At 42.1% G+C, this 23,674-nt stretch overlaps 1 protein-coding gene across 1 annotated transcript in view; it reads right to left on the bottom strand.

Annotated features, from left to right (window-relative positions):
- Positions 1–13,350: 13,350 nt before the first annotated feature.
- Positions 13,351–23,674, bottom strand: part of LOC110221335 (5-hydroxytryptamine receptor 3C-like) — a 53,597-nt gene continuing 43,273 nt past the window's right edge. The window contains exons 4-9 of the mRNA XM_078155430.1: positions 22,350–22,470; positions 21,763–21,981; positions 20,959–21,119; positions 15,391–15,595; positions 14,999–15,211; positions 13,351–13,866 (exon numbers count right to left, since the gene is read on the bottom strand). Coding sequence (XP_078011556.1) covers positions 13,637–13,866; positions 14,999–15,211; positions 15,391–15,595; positions 20,959–21,119; positions 21,763–21,981; positions 22,350–22,470 — 1,149 coding nt within the window. The 3' untranslated portion in view covers positions 13,351–13,636. The remainder of the gene's footprint in view (positions 13,867–14,998; positions 15,212–15,390; positions 15,596–20,958; positions 21,120–21,762; positions 21,982–22,349; positions 22,471–23,674) is intronic.

The raw sequence follows: 23,674 nt of genomic DNA, 5'->3' as shown, positions 1-23,674 counted from the left end.
CAGTTGAACCCCAAACCTGCAAAGGGCTTCCCAGCTGACAGTTGATTCTTACTGCCTGATCAGCTCCCACCTTTTGGCTGTTGCAGCAGCCTTCCCATCAGCCTCCCTGCCTAGAGGACCTCTGTGTGGGACAGAGACCACCTACCCAAATTAAAACCAGAGTCTTGACAAAAATTTGCAAAAAGAAGAAATCTCTTTATTGACTTTGTCGAGAAAGGGCACCCCCATGCTGCCTAAGCTGCCCCAAGAGTGAGAGTGCTCTTTGTTTAAGGCAAGATTATAGAGACCCTAATGCAGCAGCCCAGCCTAACCCCCTTCCTGTCGGCTCATTGGCTGAGCCTCAGGTGTACAATCTATTCGTGTAAAAACTACCCCAGTAACAGAGAGAACAAAGAGGTATAGAAATTGTGTTAGCACGTTCCCCTTTTCAGGGCCTCACAGCTTCGGCAGCCTTTTATCCAAGGTCATATAGCTAGCTAGAGGATGAGATAGACAGGGTGCTCTTATGGCTCAGGAATTTCTGCTAACACTATCTAAGAGTAGGGGAGGGAGAAGGCTAGGGGAGGGGGTCTTGCATTCTGAGGTGTCTCCACTACACACATGTACCACTCAAAAGCAACAATACCAGAACCATTGACAAGAACTAATGACCCTTTGAGGAGGCTTCACTTCTGAGAGATCATCTCTCACAATTCCCCCTCTCTTTTCTTACAGTTTGAAGCCTTCTCACACCCACTAAACCTTAATAACCATCAGGGTGGTCTCGAACTGGCACCCAACTCTGACTATTCAGAACCATCAGCTTAATTTCTCCTTTCCCTTCTGTCTTAACCAGGCAGGACAGGGAGTCCTGCAGACAGGGGAGACACACCGAGAGTAGGATAATAATTCCCCTCCAATTTTACAATCTAAGAGTTTTAGAAATACAATGCAATTTAGAAATAGCAATAACTTTTGTAATACTAACAATAAACTTCAGATAACATCAATTGCATTTCCATATTATCACATATAGAAATTATCATTCTTATGGTAACTTTAACACTTGGCACTCTTGGTACCTTTAACAATTACATTAAATAATAATAATCCCACATTTTAACATATGCCATTGTATTAAGCATTTTACAATCACATAATAATTTTTATAACAATCATTATTATTATTATTATTATTATTAATTTTTTTAACTCTAAACACATTGCCCCCGGGAGGAACACAAAGACAGCAATTCAAACACCTAGCCTTAGGATTCTATTAAATCTGAATTCAACTTCTTCTCAGCTCTTTTTCTTCTCTCTCTAGCCATCACCCCTTTTAAGTAAATATGGGAAGGATTGATCTACACATTGACAAATCAAAGGGGCAGTCCCTTTATAAATGCACATACAGAGACCCAAAAGAAAATAATAATGCAATTGGTCCTTTAAGATTCAAAAAGTCTTTTCCTATACAGCTGTTTGGCGGGGAATATCGTCAATGAAGCCCTCTGGTTCCAGCCATCTCCAGCACAGCATCTCAGCATCTTCTTCTTGTCTTCTTGTAGGAACCAGCTTTCTGTCCATTCTTCTGCAAAAGTGACCTTAGCACAATTTTAAATTACCATTTCTAATCCTTATAACCCTGATCATTTTTACAAACTCAAAATTGGAACCATGGTCAATTGTCATGTTTAAGAAATTCACCTCAGAACCCAGTGTCTTATACTTTACATTAATCCATTATTAATTTCCTCACCAGGAGGATGAGATTTCACTAAGGGGTTAATAACAGGCTCCAGTACATACATAAATATATTAAATAATCAATTTTTAACACAGTACATATAAAATCTTAAACTTTTAGTCATGCCATGTTTCTTTGATGGCATTTACAAAATAAACCACAAGCCATTCTTCTTTTGACATTATTAATTGTAACAAAACTTTAGACAAGTATCATATTAACCAAACAACAAAATAACCTTCTCACAAGCCCCTGACCTAATTGTCTCCATACCATTACCAAGAATTAAAGGACCCTAACTCATATGGGAACACACACAGGAACACTAGTCCCAGTTCTATAGTAATCTAAGATGTTCCATAATCAATTATTTTAGTAAATTTGTTACTGTACTTACAAAATCTTCTGATTATAGAAACTTGCCACTAAGAGATTAGAGACTTATAGTAAGGGAACAATATTTCCCCCAACTTCCTGTCAACTCCAGGCAGAGTGTTATGTCAAACTGCAAACTGCATTGAGCCAGACTTAAAGTCTGCCAGGTTTCAGTTAAGGAATCAAGTCAAGAGGGTCCCACCTCAGCACATGCGGAACAGTTGCCCTCTCAACCTTCCCATGAAATCATACCTGCAGTTCATACTTGCCCCTCACAGGGCTACTGGCATCATGGATCAGTGGCTCAGACAGCCTTCCTTGATATTTACACCTGGAGTTAGACTCAGAAACAGTCAGTCATTAGTCCCAGCAAGTTCCAACAATCAGTTTAAGATATGACTATAATCTCACATTGCCTAAAAAACATCTCCAAAGTGAGCCCTAAATAGCTTGCATGCATTTCCACTCTTGTTCATGAAATCTTACTAAATTGGTGCAAAAGTCCTTAAATAACACAAATTCCAGAGTATTATCAAGAAACTAAATTCCTAGTTATCACAGAATCCCTATATATCACAAAGTTCCTTGGTCAAAAGGTGTTATAATAGAATCTCACATTGGTAACAGTAAGAGACTGATTACATGAAAAATACTACTGCTCTTAGAATTCTTTTAAACAAACAGAACATCTTAAGGTGAGTCTTAAGCAGTTTGCATAAATTTCTGCACAGATTCTAGTTCTAGATAAAAATATCATTAGATTTCCCAGTAAGATAACACAAAAGAGCTCATATCTTATACTGACTACTTGCTCTAATCATAGAAACTTACTATAGAAGGAAAAAGAGCAGGGACATGTGACATATCAAATATAACAGGATAAAATATCCTTAACTTTGTTTAAGTTCAGATAGAGTTGCAGTTCTCCAATCATGCAGTACTGTTTCTCCTCATAGCCAGACTCAGGAATAGTCAGGTGGGAAACATTCCTTTCCAAAGGAACACAATGGGGAAACTGAGCCCGGAGGATCCCATCCTAGATTGAGGCTAAGATTGTCCCCTCGGCTTTTCCCCAGATGCAGACCTCCACCTGTTTGGGGTAGCTTGTGGCATTTCTCTCAGATACTGATTTAAGTAGACAACTATACCCAAATTCAAACTCAAAACAAAATTAGTTGTAGTCCCAAGAGGCTTTTACCTCAAACAGCAAGTCTCACTAATCACAGCTTAAAGCCAGATACAGTTAATTTTACTCTCATGGAGTTGCAATAAGGAATAAAGATTTACCAGGACTCATATACATAAGAGATTTCATTTAGCATATTTCCTTCTCAAATTTAAACTTGTCCTGGTGTAAAAGCCAATCATTAGAAATCATTTCTATACACTTGAAAATTCTCAGCAAGCTAAATTCATTGTCTAGGAATTGCATAATCCTAACAAGTTATTTTCTCAGGGCAGATGGCCTTGCCCACACAGATGGTTTCCAGGGACCTTGGCAAGTTTACAAAATGAGGAGAATTGACATTGTCCTGAGAGAGGGCTGATACTGCTGCCCTTGAATGGGCAGAACCAACCAATAAGGCTTTACACTATCCCCTTCTTTCCACATACAGTAATTAATTAACCCTTTTAGGTTTTAGCATGAAAACAGTAACCCCAAATAACTTAGTTAACAATCTCACAAATTTCATAAATGATAGCAAAACAATTTTAACTGAAAATTCCCTTTAAATAAAGATGAAATTTGGAAATTTTATGATTTCTTAAATTACAGTACTTAAAAGGAAATGTTACAAAACAGGATCACATAGATGGCCCCAACAGCCAAATTAATTCCTTTTTCTCTTTTCTTTGAAGGCACAATTAATTTAACATTCTAGATTATAAAATAAATTGCCCTTTTCAGCAACATAACTGATACAATTGCTTACTGATTACATCACATAAGAAAATTCAGAAATATGTAAGCAGTATATTAAAAACTTAAAACAGACCCAATAAAAACATCTTTCTTTCTTTGTAGACCCCTTTACCAGGTCCAACAGTCTCCTGGGCCACTCCCAATCAAGGTTCTTCAAGGCCTAGACTTCCCCACGACCACAAGTCCCTGCCTTAAGAGCGTGGCTCATACTGTCCATCCCCCAACAAACCCGGTTGTTAGCCTTAAGAAGGCCTGGGTTAAAAATTTTTTTTTCCCTTTTACAGTACAATTCTTAACCTAACAACATTTAGATTATAAGAGAAATTGCTTTTCTGACAATGCAGATGATACAGTTGCTTACCAAATTATGCAATAAAGGAAAATTTTAGAAATACAACAATACCATAAAACAACTATCATCTATTTAAACTTTAAAACCAAAACCAATTAATTATCACTCTGGTGGCTTTACTTTAATCGGATGTGTTCCCAAATTGCCTTACACAGAGAATCATTCATCTCATCACCATTGACATAAACTTCACTTCAAAGAAAATCCACATAAAGTTAACAAGTATGAAGCAATTACATTTAACTTAAAACAGTTTACATTCAGATGGCATTTGTTTTATGCTAAGCATTGTGCCAAGCACCTTTACAATCATGTGATCTTTGTAATATCCATGGGAATGAATTCCACCACCATCCCCTTACTGAACAGTAAATTAAAGTAAATAGAACTTTCTTGGGGCCATATAGTTAATAAATTTCTTAATGCCAAATAACAATATGTGCTCTTAAAATTATATAAATACACATTTCTAAGTCCAATACCCTTGACCCTTTATAAAGGAATATTATCCACAAGTTCATGTATTTCTTCAATATTTCAGTTCCCCATTCATGTCCACATTTTCTTGCGAAAAAGTTTTACAAACAGTTTGGAATCACCTATTGTAATCAGGTCAGTTTAAAATGTGCTGGGCCAGTATTCTAACTACTTCTTTTTGGCCCAGGAAGAAAAAAAGCAAGCCTAAGGAATCTGAATCAATGCTGACAAAGTATGATCAGCTTTCCCTCCAGGTAGACACCTCTGGAGTTTGATAATTAATTGAACAGATATAATCATAACTCACAAGAACCAATATCTTTATTGTAGCTAGTATCCATATTAGATTTAATAGAACCCACCTATGGATCTAGCCTGAAAGGTGGGTGGACATAATTCCTTCCATCTTTCCATAACTTTATCTATTGGGTTTTAAATTAGGCTAAGAAAAAAAAGAATTTTATTTTTCCATCCTTCTACTTTTAAAACATACCACTTCTTCACACCTTCTCAACTTACTTAAACTATCTAAAGCTATTCAGAGGATATTCTCATCCAAGGGTGGGGAACTTAAGACTCCCACCCAAATTACACTCACCAAGACTACTATACAGCTTTCTTTTTGCAAATCTGAAGGGAGATAATTGAATAGGGCTCTCCCTCCCCCTCTCTCTTCCCAAACTGCTTCTACAACTTTATTATGCATTCTAAACCATTCACTCGTCATACACATTTTTTTTCCACTGTTCTTTAGTTTCTTTCAGTTTACTTTAATGACATTCAAATTATGGAAAGCTACTTGACATAACAATACAAAAGTTTACCAATTTGAAACAATACTAGAGGTTTAAAACTTTAAAAAAAGACACGTTACCCACCAGGTGGCTCCAATCCTGTTGAATGCATTTCAAATTGGCTACATCTAATTAAGGAACTAATAATGATAGCAGTTAACATTTATAGTGTCTGCTCTCTACCAGGCATTGTGTTAGGCACCTTCCAACCATGTGAAATAAACTGAGGTAACAGATTTCAGAGCCTTACATTTTCCCAATTTACCTTAGTGCCAAACAGTGTAACAAGTTCTGAAATTAAAAATGTCACATTTTTACCAATTTGAATGAGTTGGGGCTCCTGGGGAAACATCATGTTCTCGGCAGCAGCTGAACCCAGTCATCCCCAGCAAGCCGCCCTCAGTACAGCCCCCAGCTGCCCATAAATTACCTTTTGTTTGTGTTCTGGTACACAAAACCTTTTTCTCTTTTATAGAGGCAGAAAAGATTAGGTGCTGTTCAATCTGCCTTTCTTTTTCATCTGGAGAAACCTTTTTCTCTCTTTCCTTCCACACTCAAAATTTTGGCCAGAATTAGAGTGCACAGAGAGAGAGAAATTTTTTTTCTCTAGTTTCCAAATCTTTTACTGTCAAACACTGTTAACACTCATTCATGCCACAGACACAAACAGGAAGACAAAATGACATACAACAAATTGCTGTAGAATCCTCAAATTATCAAATCATATTTAATCATTTTCTTTTTATCTTTCCCTTTATACTTTGGAAGTTCATCCCAATCGCTAAGCTTAGATCCTAAAGAGCTGTTATCTGGAATATTTGGTAAAGGATCCTGGTCCTTGCCACCCTGAGCTTTCGTTTTCCCCATGTCTTACAGACTCTAATTGCTTAGAGCTTCCCTTTTTCACCCCTCCCCCAGCCTTACGGACTTGAACCGCTTAATAGGGTTGGGACCAACCACCCAGGGGCTCACCGATCTTGCCCTTGGCTACCTTAGGGACTCGAACCGCATAGGTGCACCAAGGACTCACGGGTCTTGCTTACCTGCATCTGTGGGCACAAACTTACACGGCCACTTCAGTCTAACAGGTGGCTTTTGATTTCTCCACTAGTGCAGTGGAGCTCCTCGTTTTTTGCCTAGTCAAGACTCTCTTTGGGTCTTTCCCTCACCAAAGGGGATCTCAGGACACCAACCTAGGGACCACCAGAAAGTGCTGGCAAGGTGCCTGCCCCGGGAGGGGGTCAAGAGAAACACCTAAGGAAAGGGTTAAATCCCTGGCCGAGCCCCCCAAAACTGTGTGGGACAGAGACCACCTACCCAAATTAAAACCAGAGTCTTGACAAAAGTTTGCAAAAAGAAGAAATCTCTTTATTGACTTTGTCGAGAAAGGGCACCCCCATGCTGCCTAAGCTGCCCCAAGAGTGAGAGTGCTCTTTGTTTAAGGCAAGATTATAGAGACCGTAATGCAGCAACCCACCTTAACCCCCTTCCCGGCAGCTCATTGGCTGAACCTCAGGTGTACAATCTATTCGTGTAAAAACTACCCCAGTAACAGAGAGAACAAAGAGGTATAGAAATTGTGTTAGCATGTGCCACTTTTCAGGGCCTCACAGCTTCGGCAGCCTTTTATCCAAGGTCATATAGCTAGCTAGAGGATGAGCTCTTATGGCTCAGGAATTTCTGCTAACACTATCTAAGAGTGGGGGGGGTCTTGTATTCTGAGGGGGTCTTCACTTAGTGTTGGTACACATGTACCACTCAAAAGCAACAATACCAGAACCATTAACAAGAACTAATGACCCTTTGAGGAGGCTTCACTTCTGAGAGATCATCTCTCACAGCTCCCTATTCCGATCCCTCTCCTGCACAGCTGCCAGTGATTTTCCATAAGTTCAAAACTAGCCGTGTCAATTAAAAACAACCTACTACTTCAGACTCTGGGATCACATGTCTCCTCCTCAGACTTTTAAAGACCTTCACAATTTGCCCTCCACCCATCCTATCTTTCCTGTCTCCTTGGATATTCTTCTTCTAGCCACATTCTTCAGTCCAGCCATATTAGTCTTCCTTCTGTGCATCATACCTGGTGTTTCACCTCCTGCCTACACCTTTGCTCTGGGGCAGCCCCCAGTGCCTGAAATGCACTCCTCCTTCACCTCTGCCTCTTTATGGTTGTTCAGTCATTCTTCAGTTGTGTGCAACGCTTCATGGCCGCATTTGGGGTTTTCTCAGCAAAGTTGCTGGAGCGTTTTGCCATTTCCTTTTCCAGCTCACTTTACAGATGAGGAAACTGAGGCAAACAGGGTGAAGTGACTTGCTCAGAGTCACACAGCCAGTAAATTTCTGAGGCTAGATTTGAACTCAGGAAGATGAGTCTTCCTGACTCTAGGCCCAGGGATCTACCGACTGCACCACCTAGCTACCCTGCCCAGCAAAAAGTAGGCACTCAATAACCACTTGTTGAGTGATTGATTGTTATGGATAGTACTCAAGGTGCTTTGCCATTCTGGTTGCTCTAAGGCTTATCAATGCTTATTACAGCTTATTATTAAACAGTGGTACCCTGAATTGAATATAGTGTTCTATATGTGGTCTGACTGGGAGAGAACACAGCAGGACTAGCACATCCTCAGGAAACTAGGTGGTGCAATGTAGAGAGCACAGGGCCTGGAGTCAGCAAGACCCGAGTTCAAATTGAGTCTCAGATACTTACTAGCTAAGTGACCCTGGGCAAGTCACTTAATCCTGTTTGCCTCAGTTCTTTCATCTAGAGAAGGAAATGGCAAACCACACCAGTATCTTTGCCAAGAAAACCCCAAATGGGGTCATGGAGAATTGGGCATGACTGAACAACAACAAAATAGCTCTGCCTCTCCAGGCAGCCCGAAGTCCCATCAGCATCCCTAGGTTGCCACATCATCCTGCTGACTCATACTGAGCTTGCAGTCCACTGAAACTGCCCAGATCGTGTTTCAGGCAAAAGGTCATCTAACTCTGCCTTCCCATCTTGTACGTGTGAATTGAGTTTTTGAACCCAAATATAAGACTAATGTGCATCTATTGAATTAAATCTTCTTGGATTCAGCACAACATTCTTGGCTATCTAGATCCTTTTCCATTCTAAGCAGAGGCGTGCTGGAGCCAGCTTGAACTAGCTCTCGAGGGCCAATTGTTGAATTTTCAGTATGAACATTACAGAAGTAGGGAAATACTACAAAGCTAGGCTTGGTTTATTTGTTGTCTAGTTTTAAGAAAGTGATGAATAAAATGCTAACGATGCAGATTAAACTTAAAAAATGCATGCGTGTACATTTTTTTGGGAGAACTAGTTGTTAAACATTTACCAGTACACCTCTAATTCAAACAGTCTTATCCACTATGTTAGTGATTCCTCTTAACTTTGAGTCCTCTGTAAATCTGATGAGGAGAGAGATAAGAGACAGAGAGGGAGGGAGAGAGAGAGAGAGAGAGAAAGAGAGAGAGAGATCAGTCTTGAGACTCATGTGAGATTACTCCAGCAGATGTCTGGACAATTGAAATTTCCTGACCATCACTGTTAATATCATGCCTCAGTGCCAGACTTGTGATCTATTTCCCAAACCAATTTCCTCTTTCTGGCCAGGTGGTCCTGTAACATACTCCGATGTCAAAATTGCACCACTGACCCTGTGAAAAAAGCCCTTACCACGCTGGTTCCTAGATTTTTCTCCCTTATAAATACCCACGCTGCCCTTTCCCCTTCCTATAATTAGGGGACAGGATTTTACTTGAGGCATCAATTGGCTACCGTCCTTCACAGTGGAAGTGTAAATTAAACTGAAATGTTGCACATTATGCTTTCTTGCTGTGAAAGCTAGCTTACGTTGGTGTTTAGCAAGATGGCTAGTGAACAGCATCTGTGGACCAAAAATACCTTCATGGTTGAGATCCCAGCTTTTTCAGAGCATTGGAGGCTCCATGCCCATAGAGCCTGGTCAGAGAATCAAGAATCTGTTTGGATTCCTCTTTGTTTATTCTTTTTTGGGGGGAAGGGAGGAAGGGAAGATCACAGATGAGGAAGCTGAGGAGGTTGAGTGTTTTGCCCAGATTCACAAGCAGTAATGGGGAGAGCCAGGATTCAAACTCAAGTCTGACTCCAAAGTCCTCTGAGCAGTTCTAATTATTAGGAAGGTCTTTAGGGATTTTTCTCCCCGATATCAAACCTAAATCCACCACTTCCACTCTTCACTTTGCTTCTGCCTTCTGGAGTCAAACAAAGCACTTCCCCAAACACTTGGAGACGCCTCCCTGAGGGTTCTCTGAAGGCTTCCCTTTTCTGAAGGATACATTCCTGATTACTTCAGCAGATTCATGTCCAAATGTATTTTAGACTTCCTTTACCTCCCTGGTTTTCCTCCCCTGGATGTGTTTAATCAATGCCCCTTGTCAGATGTGGCACCTAAAATGGAATATGATGCGCTAGATGTGGTCTTATCAAAGTGGGCACCTCTCCTTCCAGGCCTTGGTCCCCTTCCTGAGACCCTACCCCAACTCAATAGGGGCTTTATTCTCGGAAAACTATTGTTCTGCCTAAAATGCTATCCAAAAGAGTATTGCCATTCTACACCCCACTCCCCCACAAAGGTGCAGGCATTTTAATGGGGAATGTCCAAAGAACCTGGCTGCCTCCATTAAATCACAAAGTGGTGATGGTCGCTTGGCCTAGTTGATAAAATCATGGTGTGTGGGGGGAGCAGGGCCCAGGAGAGAATCAAGACAGGAGGTGGCCATGAAGGGTGTGATCTCTGGCAGGAGAGGAGAAAGTCAGCTAGTAATTCAAGAGAATTCACCCTGGCAGTTGGGAGGTGAGATGTGGAGAAGGTCCAGGTAGCTTAGCTGAGTGACCTACTCAGCCAAGGTGCTACACCCAGGGGGAGCAGTGTGAGGACACCTGAAGCAAAGAGAGGCCATCAGCTCTGCTGTGCCCAAGGAATGAGTCACACAGCCCATGTGTGTTGTCTACACGTGGCTATCCCTCTACCTGCACGCTCTTTGTGAGAGCCCTCCCTTCCCGCTGACTCTGAAAGTCATCAGAGCAGAGCACACCCCAGATGTATGGGATGATCTTTTGTTCCTATGATGTTGTCTCTGAAAGTGCCTTTGCTTTGAGCTAATTATGTCTATTAGGAGCCAGGTGGCACTGGGTACTGGGTGTGTATAGTGCAATGTACAGAGTGCTGGGCCAGGAGCCAGGAAGACTTGTCTTCAGGAGTTCAAGCCTGGCCTCAGACACTTACCAGCTATGTGATCTTGGGCAAGTCACTTCACCCTGTTTGCCTCAGTTTCCTCATTTATAAAATGAGCTGGAGAGGCAAAAGGTGTAAACCACTCTAGCATCTCTGCCAAGAAAACCCCAAATGGGGTCAAGAAGAATCAGACAAGACTGAAATGACTGAACAATAACAAATTATATCTCTTGGCAGACTATAAAAAACATGCAGGGATGGGGGCAAGGGGATGTCATGAGCTATATCGTTTTAGGAATAAGAACCTAGAGTACCTTATGCCTGGGGGTGGTTAGCTCTCTGGAGAATCAAGCTGTGTGTGTATGAGTAGGGGGTAGTAGCCAGGAGGGGAACTAGGGAGGAGCCTACAATACTATAGCCAACAGAAGAAATGTGCCAAGTCCAAACAGCATAGGGTTCCTTCCAGCAACAAAATTTAACATCCACTGGGGCAGGTTTGGTTTTGCTTTTAATTATTTCTAAAATGTGTGTGTATACAGAAATATTCTGATTTATGGCATGTCTTTATTCACTAGATTTAAGTAAACTAGCTATTTCAGATGGACGAGAAAAGAACATGGGGTTCTCATTAGTTTTCCCCCTAGCATATCTCCTTTGTTAAGGAATCTCCTACTGTCGGTGCTAAAAAGTACCAGCAGGGAAGGAGACTCAAGAAAGGTCAGGAGAAGCGTTATAACCAAAGGGAAGGTGGCTAGCTACCCTCTGGGGTCCTTGATCCACTTTGCACATGAGCTTTCTTTGTAATTGAATTTACTTTTTTTGGTGGCCTGCCTGAGTGTGGTAGGTCACAGCCTACTGACATACAATAAAAAGGGGGGTATCTCTTCCTGGTAGGGAGTGACTTTCTAGCTACCACCCCCCAGTAGATGGTAACAGAGATAGCAATAGTTGGAGTTGGAAAAGCTGGCAAACTAAAGCCCAGCACACATCAGGAGATCAGAAGATAATAATGGCTCACATTCATATTGATGGAAGATACTGGTCTACAATGGGATGAAGAGACAATGTGGCAGCAGAGAGCAATGAGATAAGACAGCAAGTGGCTGTCAGGGACTCTGCTCTTCCAAGATATGAGCTGGCCCAGCAATGAATGGTCTCTGCCCCCGTGAGTTCTTGGGGTTCTCTCTCTCTCTCTCTCTCTCTCTCTCTCTCTCTCTCTCTTTTTTGTTAGGCAGTGGGGTTAAGTGATTTACCCAGGGTCACACAGCTAGTGAGTGCTGTGTGTCTGAGGCTGGATTTGAACTCAGGCCAACCTGACTCCAGGGCCGGTGTTCTCTCCACTGCACCACCTAGCTGTCCCGGGGTTCTCTTTCTCCCATATTCCCTGGCCTCTGTGTTGCCCACATGGGTGCCTTCTGTGCGTGTTCCCTGGTCAGGCATTCCTCATGGTCCAGTTTCCTAAATTAGCCATGTTCTCTGCACATGGTCCCCACCTCACTCATGGTGTGGTAACCTGGACAGTGTATGCCTCGTGGTGAATGGGGGGATAACGCTTTTAGTCACTTTATTCACTATGCTATTTGATTTTTTTAAAATTGAATTTAAGTTAAATTTTCAATTAAAAGTTGTTTGAACAAACTCGTCGCCTGGATGGGAGGGGCTTGTGAGCCAGGTCTTTGCCCCATCCAGAGTGCCTGGAATGAGGGATGGGGAGGTTCCTTTTCCATGCAACCAACACGTGAGAGGTTACTCCAAGTTCTGCATAACAAAGAAATAGAATGATCTATTTTTAAAAACCTATCCTTTGCCTTTTTTGAAGCCCCTTTGCTATGAAATCATGTGGAGAATGAATAATCAGAAGAAGAGAGGTAGGAAGAAGAGAAAATCATCTCCTGGTGCCTGGTGGGCTTTAGTTTGCCAGCTTTTCCAAGTCCAACTAAAATGGGAAAAGCATTAGGAGTTAAAAGTCCTGGATCTAATTCTGACTCTGCCTTTTAGTGGCTTATGACCTTGGGTAAGTCATTTCCTCTCTCTGGGAGACAGTTTACTTTCTTGTATAATGAAGGGGATGGATTAGATGATCTCTTAAGTACCTTAGCTGACATTCCATGATTACAGTTACAAAGCAGCCTAAGTGATAGACAAGAGAAGGATTAAGTAAGTGTAGAAAGGTCAAATTAGAAATTTACCAAAAAGTTGTGTACACTTGTAAATACTTGATAGGAATATAAAATTAGAACAAAACAGTTGTTTTCCCAAGAAAAGTCTGGGAAACAATCTGAGAAATCTTAAAAAAAAAAGATTCTCGTTAGTCTGGGGCAATAGACATTTTGCCATGGTCAGTGGGTAAGACTGTCATCCCAAGAGTCTCAGCTCATCAAAATGCTCATCTCTAGCATTCTGCCTGCTTATAAAAAAATACTCCGAGGCTCTGAGAGAATACTCCGTGCTCTCTGCAAAATGATTTATTAGGACAACTCAGTGACGGATGGCTCCCCTTGACGGGATCCTCAAGGGCTAAAGAGGTTGGGTCTGGACAGAAGAGGCAGAGGAAGCTAGAGGAGGGAAGGAACAAGGATATTGGCTTTAAAGGAGTCAGAAAAGTGCCTAGGGCTGGGCTGAAGCTGGTTAGTAGGGACTCGAGTCAGGGTGAACTGAGGCACAGACAGGAGTGGCCATCGGGCCAGAGGAATAGGGGCTGGTTTGTCGTTCACCAAAAGCCAATATAAGCGGACATTGAGGGGTGGAGGGGTCACTGTACATCTAGGAGCTCCAGAGAACAATGACTGTGATGAGAGAGGAGCTCATGAACAGCAGATAAAGCCAGAAGAGCAGCGAGTCCAGAATCAGGCAGAGCGTCCCCCACAAGTTAACCATCAGCTGCCCCTGGGCCTGCGGTTCCAATGGCGCCCTTGTTGATCCCAGGTCTCCATTTAGCCTGGCTTCGCTAGAGCCTGGTACCCATGCAGCCATAACCACTGGCTCCATCAGCCCTAGAGAGAGAATCATGGCTTGTTAGAAGTGTGTGTGTGTGTGTGTGTGTGTGTGTAACCTCAGAAATCATTTAATGCAAGCCCTACCTGAAGGGCATCCCCAAGTGGTTATATAAATGCTGTTGGAAGACTTCTGTAGATGGGAACTCACTACCACCTGAGGAGATCTATTACAATTTTGGATGGATCTATTGCTTGGGAAATTTTTTCTTCTATCAAGCTAAAATCTGCAAATTCCAGTCATTCTACTTCTTCCTTCTAGGTCAGACAAAACAATTCTGTTCCGTCTTCTACATGGCAAGCTTTCAAATATTTGAGACAGTTATCCTGTCCCCACTAAGTGAGAGGTAGCATGATGTAGAGAATAAAGCACTGGATCTTAGGTTCAAATCCTGCTTCTGACATTTAATAATGTGTGTGTGTGTGACCATAATTAAGTCACTTAAATTCTCTAGGCCTTACTTTTCTCATCTGTAAAAAGGGAATATTACCTGTGGTGCCTACTTCCAAGGATTATTTGTGAAACTTGGATGTGTTTTGTGAAATTTAGAGGACCACGTAAATTCTAGCCACTTTTATTAATTGATCCCCGCCCCCAGAACCAGGATTTGGTGTGCCTTCGCCATCCTGGTTGCATCTCTGAGCGCTGCTTATCACGGTCCTTCCTGAAGTGTGGGCCCCTGAATTGACCAAAGCATCCCTGATGTGCCCTGACCAGAGTGAAGTCAGCAGGACAATCATCTCTTTTGTTTGTAAGCCTGTACTTGAATCAATGCAGCATCAGATTACATCCACATCTTGGACAATCTGGCCAAGGTGTTGATTCATTTGGAATTTGTGCTCACCTGAGACCCCCAGATTTTTTTCATGTGATTTATTATCTTGCTCTGGCTCCCCAGTCCTGTACTTGTTCATTTGATTTTTTTTTGAACCCAAGCGTAGGGCTTTACACGTAAACTCCTTGTGTTTCACTTTGTTCGAATTGACCCATTGTTCTTAGCTTCTCGTCACCTGAGGAGGAGGGCTCAGTCACGGGGTAGGAAGGATGTCTCAGTCAGGAACAGAGAAGTGGAACTATTTAGGGTGTTGGGCAAAAGAAGATTAGTAGTGTTATTGTATTGAGGCCAATTACCAGGCAGGTGGATGGGGTTGGGGCCCGTGCCCCTGCTTTCTCTCTGGGACCTCTTGTAGCAGTCTGTAGCTCTGAGGCAGCACAGCAGCAGTGAATGGAGCCAGTAGGGCATGGGTGGTGGCTGTTTAGTAACCAGATTCAGAAGGTAGGTGAGGAAGATAGCCTCCAGCAGGCTGACCACCATCAGAGACAGGCACAGAGCAAAGTACACACCTGAGGATCATGTGGGGGAGGAGGGGCTCAGAGAGGAAGGGCCAGAGTGACCTCCAACCTCCTCCTGTGGCCTCTTTCCCCAATCCCAACCCCAATCCTGTAATAACACTCTTTCCCAGGATCTCTTGTCCCCCAGACCCTCCCACCTCTCTCCTTCCCCACAGTGGAGGGAGCCATACTGATGAGTGGGGTGCCACTGGCTGGCAGTAAATCATTCATCATGAGCAGGAAGACAGTGTATCCCAGCAGCAGGGTCATCTTGAAAGGGGCTCGGTTGCCACTCTCGATTGGCAGGAAGAAGCTTAGGGCATCGATTGCTATCAGAAATCCACTGGGCACCAGAAGATTTATGACATAGAGTCTGGGCCGTCGCCGGATGGCCACCTGGAGGAGGAAAGTGAGAAGGAGGAAATGGAGAATGAAGGGTGTCTGAACTTGGGGGAGAGACCAGTTAGGGATAGTCTGTATCAGAACTTCACAGTAAAGAAAGATTCCTTCCCTCTCTGCCTAAGCTAGGCCCTCTCATCTCAGATTCTCTGGGCTATTGCCCCTTATCGACAATTGGCTATTAATTTTTGATAATTGGTTATTTTTTTACAATTGGCTATTAATTTTCTAAATATTAACAAAGATGAGTACACTCCAGCCTAAAAACATCCAGAGGCCCGGATCCATTACTAATGAGGGGATGAGGGTGTGCTTATATATTTTTCAGAAAACTTTGATAAACCTGCCTGGATACCGGAGAAAAATGTCAGAGTGTGTATATAACAACTCACAGCTCGAATGCAGAGTATGAGAATTCAGGGGAAGTGCAGAAGGAGCCAATCTACAGTGACGAGTCGCCTTCCCCCACAGAGGTCCAGTGAAAGCTCCCTCTCATCAAGTGATAAAAGACTCCTGAACTTGCATTTTTAGCAGTAGTAGCTTTACTTTCTGCTCAAGTGTGTAATGTACAGACTGCTCAGCACTGGACTTTTTTTTGCTTTTCCACCCTGGTTGCAACCTATCACAAATATGGATGAATTGGGACCATGTATATACTAATAACACCTGTATATTCAGAAGACGAGAAGATCCCTATCTCCAGGACAAAGTCAATGTTATGATTACCCTCAGATGTCTAGCATTCAGGACACCTATATGTTTATCAAAATGTAGCAACAATATTGAATCATGTCTTTTCTTTGTTACATCATTTTTTTAATACCCGTTTGTCTAATGGATATGTACATTTTATTAAATCTGGTTTTGAATTGGAATATTACTTGTGTCAATTGTACTCTCAAACAATGTATTGATCATAATGACTATATTGTACTTTTGGTAAAACAATAATCATTTGTTATTTTCCCTACTAATGTTTCACACGAATAGTTCCAGAACTCTGGAAAACATGCTCCTAAAATTATTATTTCCTCCTTAAGTCAATCAAAACAATTTATTGGTCTCCTTATTATTGGTTCAATCATTGTTGCTTCTTTTATTGTATCTCCTACTGTTTTATCTATTGTGCTTCAATCTAAAATTTAAACTGCGTAATTTGTATATTACTTAGCAGTGTTTAATACTTAAAGCTTAAGAAGCTATTGATTTATTGTATAAAGTCAATTTATTAGAGCAGTCAGCATTGTAAGTTAGAACCCTTGAAAACAAGGTTGCTATTGCAGTGTGATTATAGAATATTTACATTACCCTGCTACGTTATGATGCTTCATGAGACAAGAGACTTACCCGCCTATTGAGGGCATGGCACAATTCTAATATTACCCTCAATATTAATACCCTTCATGATATTACTGCCAATTTTGAACTGCTCAGTATGCTAACAATTGGTCTACGATTGTACAATATTAAATTTATATAGATACTATGGTGCAACAAGAATTGGATCTTTTAGAACAATCAGTAATTGCATTAGGTAATCATAACAACAATTAGAAATGCGCTTCAATTTGAAATGTGATTATCGCTATTCATTTATCTGTGTAACTCCATATGTGTATTCAAACTTTACTAATATAACTATTGAACAGATATTAAATAAGCTCTAAGGTGCATGGCACTCTGACAATATCACCTGGGACGTTAATCAGCTATCCAAAATACAACATGAAATTGCTGATTCTCATATTGATGGTATTGATCCTAAAGATATTGCAAACAGATTGTTAGATTGGATTGATCAACTTAATCCTTTTAAGAATGTATTGAGTTTGCTATTACATTTTTTTACCTTGACTATGTTTTGTACTAATTTTGTGTTTCCTCCTTCCCTGCTTGTTAAAATGCACTCGCCATACTTTAGATGAGATTTTTTCATCCCTTCATCTTCTCAAGTTAAACAGTCAGAGGGGGGAGATTGTTGAGGGCTTGCACTGATGGGTTTGAGAGTATGGGTCATGTAAGGATGTTCCTGTTCCTGTCCATTATCTAAGAGCTGTCTAGGTCAGAACGTAGGCTCTCTGACCTCTTCCAGGCACTGTCTGTCCCTTGAGAGGATGAAGGATTTTCAATAAACCTTGAAAGATAATCGGGAAGCGAGGAGACGACTCTGGGGGGAAAGCCCCCCAGTTAGTGTTACCAGGAGAAAAATTAATTGTTGATACTTGGCTTTTTCCACTCTGGGTTCTGTTCCCATGAATGGGGTATAATAACCCTAACCCTCAGATCAATAAACGGAGCTTGTTCATAACTTGCTACCCCCAGTCCATATGATTTCTCTCTCTCTCTTTTTCTTTCTTCCTTTCTTTCTTTGTTTCTTTCTTTCTTTCTTTCTTTCTTTCTTTCTCTCTTTCTTTCTCTCTTTCTCTCTCTCTTCTCTCTTCTCCTCTCTCTTCTCTCTCTCTCTCTCTCTCTCTCTCCCCTCTCTTCCTTCCTTCCTTCTTCCTTCCTTCCTTCCTTCCTTCCTTCCTTCCTCCTCTTCCTCCCTCCCTCTTCCTCCTCCTCTCCTCTCTCCTCTTCTCTCTCTCTCTCTCTCTCTCCTCTCTCTCTCTTCTTTCTTTCTTTCTTTCTTTCTTTCTTTCTTTCTTTCTTTCTTTCTTTCTTTCCTTTCTTTCTCGCCTCACCAGAGATTAAACATCGTAGTGCACGTAGGAGTCTGTTACAAGATTCACCACCAAAGGCAGGAATTAACACTTAACACAGTGCCTAGCACACAGCAGGTGCTTAATAAATGTTTATGGACTGCCTGACTGACTTACCTCTACCGTAGTGTGAAACTGATTTATCCTCTACTTTTGCCATTGCCTACTTTTTGATTTTTCTCCCTCCAGTCCTGTCCCCACACAGACACCAGTGATAACCTGAAAGTCTATATTGATCCATGTCCCACACCCGCTTGGTCAATCCCAATGACTCTCTATTGACCCAAGGCTAAAACACAAATACCTATGTGATCATGAGAGCCCTACACAGCCTGGCTCCAGCCACTTCGTATTGGCTTATCGTGCATTCCTGGCCTTCACCCACTCAGTATTGTATCCAGACTGTGCTAGTTGCTATTCCTTGGATATGCCATTCCATCTCCAGGATCTCTGTCTTTGTACCAGCTGCCCTTTCCCTCCTCACTGCTGCCTCATAGGGTCCCTAGCCTCCCTCAAGGCTCAGTGCAAGGACCACTACCTACTTGTGAACTATCCTGAACTTCCCCCTGCCCCAGGTGCTAGTACTGTCTTCCCCAAAATTCCTTTATATATTTACTTTTTGTTTATTTTACTTGCTTATATAATCCGTATATCAAAAGTGGCTTTAGAAACTACTACTGTCTCTTTAAGAAGCAAAGAAGAGTTACAGTTATAACTGTCATTCTATGAGGGGAGTCTCCATATAGAGTCAAGAAAAGTTCATGTTTTAACTTTGATCTTTGAGGATTTTGTAGAGGAGATGAGGAGGAGAAGAAGGTGAAGAGGAATTTGTTTCCTGTTAGAACTGTCTTAACTCTTCTTCTACAAAGAAACATTATAAAATTTTTTTTTTAGGCAATTGGGGTTAAGTGACTTGCCCAGGGTCACACAGCTAGTAAGTGCCAAGTCTGAGGCCAGATTTGAATTCAGGTCGTCCTGATTTCAGGGCCATTGCTCTATTCTACTGTGCTATAAAAATAATTTTATGAAGGGTGAATATAGAGGGAGACTCTTAAGAGTCGGGGTTTGAGAAAAGTTGAAGAGGTTGTTTTCCTGGCATGGTAGGAGAAAAGCTGAAGAAGACACAAAGAAAGAAGATGAAGATGCCCTTTGTAGTATTGTAGCCTTTATCTTGTAAAGAAGATGAGGGGGATTCTTGTAAAGACTTTGTTATCCTAAGTGTACTAAATGGTATGGGTCTATGTTCTCAGAAGTGAAGAGAAGTCATCTGCTGCTACAGGGACGGTTTGAGATGACTGTAGCTGTGATTTGCACAGTTAAAATAATTATTATAAATGATTATATTACCATAAATAATTATCCATCTTTGTTTTATAATTGATAACACTATTAATAGGGTAAGGATAGGAATTGGAGCTGTGGTTTTTATTGGCATAGGAAATTCCAAGATGAAGAAACTCCCTCTAACAACCATGAAGCATCATACCCTCTCTTCGGCTTAGGCTTAGAGATTTGCCTGGACTGTCTCTAAGGCCAGCCCTCTTTCCACTGTGACATGCTGTCCATTGGCATTAAAGAACTTGCTATTTAGAGAGATATGAAAATGACTATTAGGAAAAGTTTCTCCAGCTGATTTTATGAACTAGGGTAGGGATTCTAAGCTCATTTCATTGAGATATATGTTGAAGTTTTATTAATGAATCCCTGGATTACCCTACACCTCAGGATTATAAAATTAATTATGGGAATTAGTCCTTCAGAACTCCATGTGCCAACTTCTGAAATTGAACATCTAGTCGACTGTAACGTACCACAGGCAGAACTATAGATCCCATACAGATGACTTAGCTGCAGTACATTTTCACTGTGGCTTCTTGGGACAACACCTGACTTTGTTGTCTAACTCAACAATTATTCTGGACTTTCCTAATAAGGGAGGGAGGGAAGACTGTGCTTTGTCTCACACCAGTCAGTAGTTAGGATAACAAAGTCTCTTAATGATAATCCTCCTTAAGTTTAAAAAAAAGAAAAACACAAAAAAGAAAAAACACAACAAAAAAAGGAAAAAAAAATAAAACAAAAAAATGAAACAAAACAAAACAAAAAACCCAATAATCCTACTCGTCCTCTTCACAAGATAAAAGCTGCAATACTTTCTGAAACAAAGGGCATTTTCATCTTCATTCTTCATATATTCTCCAGCTTTTCTCCTGCCATTCCAGGAAAACAACCTGTTCAGATGTTTGGGGGCAGACAGGACCTCTTATTGCTCACCCAATCTGGTGATAATTTTCTGATTTCATAGATTTAGAAATGTCTTCAGAGTCATCTAGTCATTTTACAGATGAAGAAACTGAGACCACAGTGCTTAAGTGACTCACCTCAGCTTATATAGGAAGAAAGTCTGGACTTTAACTCAAGACCTCTGACTTGAGGCATCTAGATGGCCAGCTCCATTCTTGACATTAGTGCTGCTTATAAGCCTTTCCCTACACTTTCTGCCCAGCTGACAGTTCTCCTCCAGTATAGATGGGAAGGAGAGCATGCTTAAGTCATGGGACCTGCCAAGATAGATGCTAGCCCTCTATTGGGTGCCTCAGGAACAGGTCACAATGGCACTGCTTGGGGAGAAGGGATCAAAACAAGTATATCTGGACTCACATAGAACATGATCTGGTCATAAAGACGGGAACCCACTGCCAACGTTGGGGTTGCTTTGTTGATGCCTAGGAGCTCCCACTCCCCTTGAGTCCGAATGACATCACGCGAATTGTCCGTGATCTCCCACACTTTGTTTTCCATGCCCAGCAACAGGTTATCCACTGCAGAGGAGACCCAAGTGAATCAGCAGAGCTGGGACTGAGGGTAAGTAAGATAGACTGGCATTTGGGTACTCTGTCCTCCGGAGGACATTGACGGGCACTTTCAAATACCAGTTTTTACAAATGCACTCTTCACATCCGAAAGTGTCATTCTCCATGGCAGAGCAGTATAGATTTTGGGATCAGCGGAGTCCCCTATGTTTCAGTGAACCTCCAGTGGACAGAGACGAACAGGGGTGCAGATTTCATCCTCATTTTAGGGTGCCAAGATGCCTGGTTCCCACTCTGCAAATCTGTTTCCAAGATTACTCCTGGCTCAGCCACCCCCATTTTGAGCCTTCCTCCTCTCTTCTAATCTCCACAAATCCTCTTCAGCTCATTTTCAATATTATCTTGAGACCGCTTTCTGGGTCTTTACTAGCCCTTGTGATTTGGAGAGTGTCAACCAAAAGTAATAATAATAATAATAATTAATAATAACTAACATATATAGTGCTTTGTTTGCAAAGCACTTCACACACACATACATACACACCATCTCATTAGATTTGACCAGTTAGCCAACAAATATTTATTAAATGCCTACCATATACCAAACACTGTGCTAAGCCCTAGAGTGTCTGTGAATTCCCACCACACTGACCTGTGTACAGGAAAGAGCTGAAGGTTAGGGTGCAGTTCTGTTGGTCAAAGGGAAAGTAGAAGATGTCCAGGTTACAGATGCTCGTCACCCTCATGGGTTTATCATATCTGATCCGGCCATTGCTGTGCACATACGCTGACAGACTGGACGGTGTCTGGTCCACATCCATGCTGCATAGGAGATGTGTGGAAAGTGAGGCCACAGATCCTACACCTAGAGCTGGATGGGAACTTAGAGGCCATCTAGCCCAACCCCCTCCATTTTACAGATGAGGAAATTGAGGCTCAGGGAGAGTAAATGACTTGTCCCAAGCATCAGAGGTGGGATTTGAACCCAGGTCCTCTGACTCCAAAACCATTGTTCTTTCTATCATTCTGTATACTTACCTTCTAGTTCCTTCTCCCTTTCTACTTTTCCCAGGACATCATAGTCTGGTTGCACCATGCTCCCCAATTCTCCCCCACTCCCCAGCCTCTCTTCCATCCCACTATTCTAGTCCTGGAAGCCCACACCCTGTTGGTGCATCCTCTTCAGGACACTGTCCTTCCCTGAGGGATAGGGGAGGAGTCCCTCTTCTCCCTGTTGGCCTAATACCCACAACTCTATGATGAAGATGTCCGGGAGCCAGAGGTTCTTTGCTGCCACGCTGATCTTGGTGAGGCCCCCACACTCTTCTGGATTCCAGCTGATGAATGGATTGTCCCAAATCTAAAGTCCAGAGCAGTGGAGAATGGCTAAAGATGACCAGGGCCTGCTGTCTGTCTAGATAAGTATCTGTTTCCCTTCTCATGCCCTCTTAAACTCTGATCTTTCTACTCTCTCACTTCTAAACCCTGGACCCACAACAGTCTCCTCACTATTGAGCAAGGTCTCACCTGCCTCCCCAGTGGCTTCAATTCCAGGGAGACCTTAAGCGGAGTTTCCAGCACCTTCGAGCTGAGAGCCTGTACTCACCTTCTGCCTTCTGGTCCTTTGGTCTGGGCTGCCCACCCTCTCTGGGCCTTTCTTTCATCTCTGCCTTCTTGGCTGGCTGGCTGCCCAGGAAACTTTGTTTGTCCAGTCAATAAACATTGATCAAGCCCATACTCGGTACCAGGCAGTAGGCTAAGCACTTAGAGATCCAAATAAAAAGCAAAGGCCATCCCTGCCCCCAAGGAACTTACACCCTAATGGTGGAGATAAACTGTGCAGAGAGAGGTCTGGCTAGATACAGATGACTGACTCAACATGGAGTGGCCTTGTCTAATTCCCCAGGCCCCAACAGCCATCAGAAATGTGATCCAAGGAGCAGAAGAAATGGAACTCAGCGGAGGAGTTGGCCTTACCATATTCACCCAGAGAAAAGATGTCAGGAGCTGAATCTGGGCATCCTAAGGGAAGAGGTTCCCATCAGGCTCAAGGAGCCCAGGAAGACCAGCCCCATACCAGCCACCTTTCCTATTCTTAAGTTCCCAGGCTATCTATCCCATGTGACAAATATGTCTTTCAGCCATAAGCCAGGGAATGAAGATGAATCCAAGCAGATAAGTAAGCCAAAGAGATGAGAGTAGGATTTGGGGCAGGGGTAACAATAATAATGCTTGGCATAAAGGTTTGAAAAGTACTTTATGCATGATATGCTTTAGAAAGTATTTTATAGTTTTTACAGGTGGGGAAACTGAGGCCAGAGAGGCCTACATAATGCCTATAAAGTCTTCCACTAATGTGGATATCCTAACAATTCCCATTTTACAGATGAGGAAACTGAGTCTTAGAGATTTCAAGGGATTTGCTGATTGTCACAGAGCTAGTCAGTGTCAGAGGCAGGATTTGGATTCAGTTGTTAGCTCACTCCAAGCCCAGTACTTTATCCACTGCCCCATGGAGACCATTGGGTCTAGGCTGCTGGTGGAAAATTCCTGATAGGATTCAA

Source organism: Phascolarctos cinereus, unplaced genomic scaffold (genome assembly GCF_003287225.1).
Source record: "Phascolarctos cinereus isolate Bilbo 61053 unplaced genomic scaffold, phaCin_HiC Scaffold_5;HRSCAF=322, whole genome shotgun sequence".
Lineage (NCBI taxonomy): Eukaryota > Metazoa > Chordata > Mammalia > Diprotodontia > Phascolarctidae > Phascolarctos > Phascolarctos cinereus.
This window is presented reverse-complemented; position numbering and strand designations above follow the sequence as displayed.